The 8810-nt window shown below is 50.4% G+C and overlaps 1 protein-coding gene across 2 annotated transcripts; it reads left to right on the top strand.

Annotated features, from left to right (window-relative positions):
- Positions 1 to 877: 877 nt before the first annotated feature.
- RFPL4B (ret finger protein like 4B) lies at positions 878 to 4426 on the top strand. 2 transcript variants are annotated; one of them, XM_077902621.1, is made up of 3 exons: positions 878 to 1014; positions 2812 to 2948; positions 3144 to 4426. In XM_077902621.1, exon 3 carries the CDS (start codon positions 3259 to 3261, stop codon positions 4069 to 4071), a length of 813 nt encoding a protein of 270 aa, XP_077758747.1. In that variant the 5' UTR covers positions 878 to 1014; positions 2812 to 2948; positions 3144 to 3258; the 3' UTR covers positions 4072 to 4426. The 2 variants fall into 2 exon arrangements, with proteins under 2 accessions (XP_077758747.1, XP_077758748.1); XM_077902622.1 differs by lacking the exon at positions 878 to 1014 and adding an exon at positions 1034 to 1174.
- The last annotated feature ends 4384 nt before the right edge of the window (positions 4427 to 8810 follow it).

Raw genomic sequence — 8810 nt, 5'->3', positions numbered from 1 at the left:
TTTTTTTAAGAAGACTGAGCCGCCCTGCAGGAGACCCTTCTGTCATGGAAAGGGGTAAACACGGCGAGAAAACTGTGCCACGGGCTTTGCAGCAGGAGCGGGAGGCCGCAGCAACCGGGTTACCGGCGGGGGTGCCTGTGCCTGTCCGCGCAGGGTCCCTTCCTACTCTCCCTGCACAACAGGAATTCATCGACCTCCGGCCCGGTCCGGGGTGCGGGCTCAGGGCGCTGCTGCTCGGGGCCCGGCTGCTGCCCGCTGCCCGCCTCGCTGTTTGGACCAGGCCGGCTGACAGCAGGGGCCGCCCCGGCGGGCGGGACGGGCTTGGGGGCTCGCTTGCAACCTGCTCAGAACTGCCCGCGACGGTGGGATTCGGGTCCCGGGACGGGAAGGCTGTTCTGGAACCTGTTCGCTCCAGCTGGTGCTCGCTGCAGCTGGTCTGGGCCGTAATTCCCAAGATTGCATTAGCCCGGGCGTGGGCGGGGCTCAGCAGCGCTTTCCTGCCCCGGGGCAGACGGAGCGCATCCAGCCACTGGCTGCAGAGTCCGACCTTCCCAGTGGGCGGGGCCCGGAAAGTGGGCGTGGCCAGCCGGTGGGCGGGCCGGCCTATGGGCGTGGCCTCCTGGTGGGCGTGGTCAACATGTGGGCGGGGCCGGTCTGTGTATAGGAGCTGGCCTGTGGGCGTGGCATGCCGGGGGCGTGGCCAGCCTGTGGGCGTGGCCAGCCTGTGGGCGGGGCCGGCCTGTGTGTAGGAGCCGGCCTGTGGGCATGACCGCCTGGTGGGCGTGGCCAGCCTGTGGGCGGGGCCGGCCTGTGTGTAGGAGCCGGCCTGTGGGCATGACCGCCTGGTGGGCGTGGCCAGCCTGGGGGCGTGGCCAGCCTGTGGGCGGGGCCAGGTGGCAGGCTGCAGAGGCCTGGCAGCACACGGGGCCTCATTAACGCCGAGGCTCAGGCCGGGAGAGGAGGTCGAGGCACTGGGTCTGGAGCTCCAGGGCTGCTGGAACCTTCCGAATCCGTGTAAGTCGGGGCCCTTTCGCCTGCCCCATTCCTCTCTTCCGCTATGACCTGTCTCTTAAATGCCTTTATCCCTGGATCCCAGGACACAGCCAGTCTTCTCCTGGGTCGTGGAGCTTTCCCCACCTTCCCCTCGGACATCGCTGCCAGTTCAATGTTTTAGGTATTAACTATGGGTGTTTTTTTTATTTAAAAAAATATTTTTTTTGCATACATTTATTTTTTAATGGGTTTTCAATGACCATGTGTGTGTTTTAAACTGGTTTCTCATTATTTTAGCACGGTCTCTTGAAGATGTTTCTGGGTTTTTACTTAAGTATCCTTACCACTTCTTTTTTTTTTTTTTTTCTTTTTCTAGATTTTTATTTACATTTCAGTTAGTTACCATACAGTGTAATATCAGTTTCGGGTGCAGATGTTAGTGATTCAGCCCTTAAATACAGCACCCAGTTCTGGTCATAACAAGGGCCCTCCTTAGCCCCCGTCACCTATTTCATCCATCCTCCCATCCGCGCCCCCTCTGGTAACCATCAGTCGAGAGTCTCTTTCTTGATTGGCCTCCCCCTCCATGCCCCAGCCCCCACCTCCCACCAATTTCACTGGTTTTGCCCCATTTGCAAGGATGGAGGGGGGAGCTAGGGTGTTGTGTTAAGTGAAGTAAGTCAATCAGAGAAGACAAGTAGCGTTTCATCTCATTCATATGTGGACTTTAAGTGATACTATTTTTCTATTTTTAATAGCTGTATTATAGTTAATGGAATGATTTCATTATCTCCATATGATTAGGTTGTGCCTCCCGTTTAGAGTCATAGGTAACACTGAAAAGGACTTTTTGGAAATGTAGCATTTTTTTTTTTTCTTAACGTATATTCAAGATGGGTTGGGAAAGACCTTTTAGATTGTAAGCCTCATATTCAATATGCCTTAAGAAGTCCGGTGTTTGGAAAAGGCGATCGAAGATTTAAAGAAGAAGGTTATCTGTTGTCCCTGGGCCAGGCCCCGTCCGTCAGACTGGAATGCCGCTCAGGAACTGGAAGGCTTCCAAAGACTCCCCTGTCCCTTCTGGGTGGACCCCCTGCGTGTCGTTACACACATCTGTGTCCTGGGGGTCTAGTGGAGGGCGGGAGCCTGGGAAGCTCCACGTAAGTATCTGCTGGATGGAGGTGAGGGACCGTGTCCCAGGACGTTGTAGGACCCTAGTTGTCCTGGGCTAGCCTCAGGAGTGCCCATTCCCTCCTACTCGTGAAGAGGCCTCAGGTCACACCATCTCCTGGGCACTGACCAGCCTTGAGTGACTGTCTTGGGGTTAGGGGCTCAGCTTGTTCCCATCCGCCGGGCCCGGCATGTCAGGGGTGAGTTAACTCACCCAAAGTGTGCAACCTCGGTAGGAAGGCCCAGAAGCAGTCTCTAGGAGGAAGCTTCTGGAGGAGCGAGCGGTTGCTATAGCAGCTGTAACATCTAACTCGTCAGAAAAACACCTTTTGGGCTTGTGTTCAGACATTATTTTAGAGAAGTTGGTGACAATGGTTATATTTTTATTCACATTCACTCAAGACTTCTTAGTTTTCTAAGAGTGCTTGAAAGCATTTCATCTGAATGATACTCTGTCCTTAGAAGTGATGCGACAACGGGCCTCTCATTCATTTTGCAGTGGTTTCTGCTAGTTGGACTCACACACAGTAGCTTTCTTTAAAAATACAGAGGGCTTCTCAGAGTCCCTCTTCTGTGACAGCTAGAGTCGGATTGGCTTTATTTTTATGGTTGTATTCAGAGGTGCAGATTCTTTTCCTTGAACTGCAGGTGACCTACAGAGGAGTACGGATTAGAGGCGGAGACTGCACTTCTAGGCCCTGTGAAAGGCCGTGTGGGACTCAGCTCCGAGAGAGAGAGGCTGTGGTCAGGGCAGAGAAGACTTCACCTGGGTGTCCCCACACAAGGTAAACTATTCCACCTGAAAGGACAACGTCCACTGTCCTGTTTCTCTCGTTTGTGATCACCTACGTGTTGTGGTGTGGTTTTGGGTGATTCTCCTCACAGATAGTGTGCTCTTACTATGACTCTCCGGTGGCTTCGTGCCACTTTCCCGTACGAACCACAGGAAGATTGATATTTGATTTTTGTATTGGGCTTAGAAACATCCTGACCATTGAGGAACAGACTGTGTACGGAAGGCTCCCGATCGCTTTCAGAAGCTCTCCAAGGGCCACTTCAGCTCAGCTCATTGGCAAGGACTGACCTCCCGGGACCATGGCCCACAGTCTGCAAGAGGAAGTGACCTGTCCTATTTGTCTGGAAATTTTCTACTGTCCCATTTTACTGTCCTGTGACCACATTTTCTGCTTCCATTGCATGCAAAGGTGGGTGCTAGAACACAGGGACCTGAAATCGGCCTGCCCCATGTGTCGGGGGATGACTGAGAACCCCGCTTTGGAAGAATGGCAGATTGGGGCACTGGCCCTCCTGGTCAGGCAGCACAGCAGTGTACTGGAGAGAGCGCTGCACTTGAGCAAGGAGCTCCTGAGGTTCCGGGAGGACGTGACCCTGGAGGCAAGCAGCGCCAACCCCTTTCTTGTCCTCTCGGACGACCTGAGGAAAGTTCAGTGTGGGAGGATGTGCCGCAACCCAGTGGAAGATCCCCAGAGGTTCACCTACCTGGCCTGTGTCCTGGGCGCCCCCCGCTTCTCCTCTGGCTGCCATTACTGGGAGGTCCAGGTGGGAGAGGCGAAGGAGTGGACTCTGGGCATCTGCAGGGAGTCGGTCAACAGACAGAGGAAGCGCGGCTTCTCGCCGAAGCATGGCTTCTGGTCCATCAGCCTGAAGGTGGGAGCAATCTGCACCAGCTCCGTCCCAGAAGCCAGAGTTCCTGCAAGCCCTCGGCTTAGCCACGTAGGGATATTTTTAGACGTCGACATGGAAGAACTCAAGTTCTTTGACGTTGGTGACAACGCCCTCATCTACACACACGATCACGTCTCGTGCTTGGAGCCTTTGCGTCCGTTCTTCTGTCCTGAGCTGCCCGGAGAAGGTGACTTTGGGGCCTCCCTGAAAATCTGCTCATGAGAAACTCAGCACTTTCTCGAAGCTTCTTCAGAGCTGAATGAGACCTTTGACCCGAGAAAGATCAGAATGACCCAGGGAGAGAAAATGTGCTGTAGTAGAAAGATTTGGTGGATTTTGAAGGATTCTGTAGACTCGGCGACTAACCACCTTGTGGGGTATGTTTGGTAGTTTTTGTAGCTAAACAACGAGGGGGCTTTGCGGCAGGTCGAGAAGTGCTCTCGGCCTCCGCTTTCCTAGTCTTCAGGTGGGGATAATTACATTTCTCGGCCAAATAGTCATGACGATCAGAGACAACGTGGTGCATTTATTTTGTACTGAACGGGGAACTTTAGATTGTAAAGTCAAATAAAATGTCTTGTGGGTAGAAACAATGTCTTTTTTCATTATTGTGTGCCTTTCCTATAATTCCTGATAATGATAGCTATCTGGGAGAAAAGGAAGAAACAGTCAGTGCGAGATATTTTGACAGGAAGTCTCAGTAAGAGAGAAAAATACTGGGAAAGAACAACGTCTCTCATTTTTATTTCCTCCCAAACACAGTGGAAAGACAGAACTTGGAGGTAGCTCCAGTCAGTGGTGATTCACGTTTGTTCTGATGGGAACTGTCCCTTGCCCATTCGCTCATGGGCCTTCTGTGTGGTCGTCAAAGGAGTGTGGTGTGTGTGGCCGGCACAGAGGTGCCACCAGGCTCAGGGAATGTCAAGCTGCTGTGATTCCGAGCCTTCTGGAGTCAGTTACGTAATAAGGGAAATGGCCGCTGAGAAGACTGGACCCCCTTCCTCCTGCCCACCAGGCGCAGTGGCATATATGAAACTTTTCTCCTTCTGACAGGAAAGAACATCTCCCAGCCTCAGGCCACTGCTGCTGAGTTTTGATCTGTAGGAATTCTTATCAACCACATTAACTCGTAAATAGATACTCACCAAAAACTGTTCTCCAGGTGCCTTTTGAATTTATTTTTTATTTGTATGTGTGTATGTTTTTATTTCTTGTTTTTAAAGACTTTATTTATTCATGAGAGATGCAGAGAGAGAGGCAGAGACCCAGGTAGAGAGAGAAGCAGGCCCCCTGTGGGGAGCCCGATGTGGGACTCGATCCCAGGACCCCGGGGCATGCCCTGAGCCAAAGGCAGACGCTCAACCGCTGAGCCCCCCAGGGGCCCCTGACTTAATGTTAAAGTTTTAGATTTTTTGCAGTTAAATCTGAACTGTTTGATCTTTTCCTGCTTTTTTTCTGTCTGGTCCTCCCCTCACGTTGGGTCTGAAGTCTGTGCCCCCCTCCCCACCACCGCGTGTGGACAGTCTCAGACTGCAGTCCCCCATAGCCGTGTCTCCTATGCTCATTGTGACTCCTTTTCAAACCATTCAGGTCCTTTAGGGTTGTGTTTTTTCCTAATTTACTGAGTCAGCCGCTTCTGAGGTGACATCTGCACTGGAAGGGTTGGGTTGGGACATGTTCAGGAATCTGCTTTGGACTTCATTTCCAAAGAAACTCAGAAATGTCATCTACTTCTTGCCAACTCCACTGGGGTGGAGAAACAGCCCGATTTGGGTGTTTTTCCCCCCATATTTCCTTTTGATCCCTCTGATTTTATTTCAGGGGTCTCCTTCCTCTACTCTAACTTGGGGCCCGCATCCACGTCGATCCACCTTTACAGGTCTTGCTAATGTGGAAACAATAGTTTCCTGAAACAGCACTTGTGGTGAGCAATACACTGTAATTTTCTTTTTTATTATATTTTATTAGAAAAAAATGCTAAAAAATTTTAAAAAAAGAAAAAAAAATGCTGGGCTCACACACATTTGATTTACAACTTGCAAACGGGTTGAGAACTGCAGTTTGAAAATCTGGGGTGGGCGCTAAGCTCCCAGACCCACCCTTCTTGCGTCTCGGAATGCTAAAGGACAGCCCCACTCTCCCTAGGACTGGACGTGACAGCTGGTGTTCTATTTGCATGTTTCAGGTTCTCTCAAGGACTATTTGCTTCATGAGACTTTCTGTCTCTTCCTCATGGAGATGTAGGTTCCAAGCTTCCCTTCATCCCAGCTGGAGGACCTGAATGATTTTTTTGGTTCATCAATCATTAAGGGGAAACACCAGTGGCCAACAATCGGCCTGGTTCCTCTCTCTTGTCTGATTGAATTCTGTGGCCCTGGGGGAAGCCTTGGTGGGGACTGGGTCACAAGCTCATTCTGTTGCCAATCGGTATGGACCCTTGGCGAAATATTGCACGCTTCCAACTTCTTTAGCATTCCTCATGCAAGTCTCTCCCACGTCCCATCCGTGCCATGGGGACCAGTGTGACAGCTTCCTCACTCCCTTGCTCCACTGTTGCCTTCCCAGAGTGCACTTTCCACACAGGCACCAGGATGGTTCTCCTAAACCGTGAGTCAGACCAATCAGGTCATTCCTGTTATAAACCCTGCCAAGGCTAAATGGGTCAATTAGAATAAATTCTCTGAGCTGCCCTCCCCCTTCCCTCCTCTCCAGGCTCACTGGCTCACCTTCCGTCAGCCGGCTTCCCAGCTTTCACATCTGACCCGGGCCTCTCTCAGTTATGTGATCTAGGACACATTCTCCAACTTCTCTGTGCCTCAGTTTCCTATTCAGTAGAGACTGCTAAGAAGTCCAGCCTTAGGGTGACAGGTGGCAACTCCACTTATCATGGTGCCCATTGTGTGATATGCAGAACTGCGGAATCCCAATGTCCTATAATGTCGTTCGTCAACTACGATGAAAAAATAAGGTAAAAACACAGAAGCCCAACCTTTAGGATTGTTGCAAAGAGCACAGGCAACCATTCATACTGATTGCTTAGCTCCGGGCCTTGCTGATAGAATGTGCTATTAATTGCCCATCTGTGGCATCACCTATTATTGTCGGTTAAGTGTGAGTTTGGCTATATATTTAACTCTCTCCCTATCATGTCTGAAACATCTTTGTGATCCTTGCTTTTAAAATACATCATGAATTGGGGTGCTTAGGTGGCTCAGTCGGTTAAGCAGCCGATTCTTGGTTTCAGCTGGGGTCTTGATCTCAAAGTCTTAGGATGGGCTTTGGGCTTCCCACTCGGTGGGGAGTCTGTTCCTCTCCTTCTCCCTCTCCCTCTGCTCCTCCTGCATGTGTGCTCTCTCTCTCTCTCAAATAAATAAGTCTTTAAAAAATAAAATTATTGATGAATAGGTATAGGCATATTTAGGAAGAGGTACAGCATCTTGACTAATCTTAGCAATAAAATGATTGTTTGCTATTACTTAGGTTGGTAGGAAAAGCACCATGGTGTGCCCACCTCCTCACCCATCTGTGAAAGTTACTCCCCTCCCGCTTCCCACTCTCCAGCTAACCACCCCCCAGCCCAGTCTTGAAGACTGTAGTGTGGATATGGATGTATGCAAGAAGGTCTTAATGGTCCTGGTGGTAGAGGTGGAGTCAATTTGAGGAACAGAACTCTGGCTGCCTCAAAAAGCAATAGCACTATGGGTACACATTAGAATTCTAAATCCTAATTAGCGTAATAGAGATACTACTAGTTATTATCACCCTTCCTGTCTCCCCTCCTACGGCCCTCCACAAATTTCAGCTTCCCAGGCCTCATCCCATGCTGCCCGCATCAGGGCTTCCTTAGTAAGGTGCGTCCCCACAGAAACTGCTGGCCTCCCAACCCCTGCTCCTGTTCACACTCGCCCCCCCCCAATATCTGTACATGAACTTCTCTCCACCACCAGATTCTCAGGCCGAACCCCCTAAGTACCTGTTTCAACGGACTCATTTGATATAACTGAACTCCAGGCTGGGTGAGGGAGGACTGGAAAAGCCATGAGACCTAAGGATGGAAGGAAGATGGGATATGGACTCTGACCCCCTGACCCGGGTCAAAGGGACCATATGAGAGGACAGAGAAAAGCTCACTCCTCTTGGAAGCTTTATCTGGGAGAGAGATCAGCCCCCCACAGCGCCTAGAGCGTAGTTGCTTCGAGGGGCTCAGTTTGGCTATAAAGGCCCAGAGGACCCAAGCAGGCTAGAGCAACGGTTCTCAGCTTCGTCTTCTTATCATCATTCGAGGAACTTTCAAAAATCCCCATGCCCCCAACCACATCCCAAACCAATCAAACCAGAGTCTCTGGGGATGGGACCCGTTCAGTGGTACTTCTTCAAGTTTTCTTGGTGATTGCAATGTGCAGCCAGAGTGGACAATCACTGGACTAGAGCTTCAGTTCCAAAACTTTATTGTGTGTCATGGGGCACCTGAGTGGCTCAGTCGGTTAAGCGTCTGACTCTTGATTTCGGCTTAGGTCATGATCTAGGGGTAGTGAGATCAAGCCCCTCAAGTCAGGCTCCCCACCCAGGGGGGAGTGTCTTGTCCCTCTGCCCCTTTCCCCTCCCCCATTCTCGTGTGTGCTCTCTTTTTGAAATAAATACATAATTTTTTTAACTTTATTGTGCATCAGAATCCCTTGGATGAATTCAGAGGGTCTGAGTGGTGCCCGAGAATTTGGATCTGTAATAAGTTCCCAAGCGAAATTGGTGGGGACCACACTTTGAAACCAGTGGACTAGAGGACACAGTGCGTTTTGATTTTAATTCCTGCATTTAATGGATCATCCAACCAATTGCATTTTAATCAATCAGTTTAGAATTATTTCTATTTTAATTTTATTTTAATTCCTGTATTTCGAACAAACAAAATACCCTAGAACAATGAAAGAAAAGAGAGGGCGGGGGGAGAGGGAGGTTGGGTG

The sequence above is a fragment of the Canis aureus genome, chromosome 7 (assembly GCF_053574225.1).
Source record: "Canis aureus isolate CA01 chromosome 7, VMU_Caureus_v.1.0, whole genome shotgun sequence".
NCBI lineage: Eukaryota > Metazoa > Chordata > Mammalia > Carnivora > Canidae > Canis > Canis aureus.
Note: the sequence above shows the minus strand (reverse complement) of the source record. Positions and strands in the feature narration are given on the sequence as shown.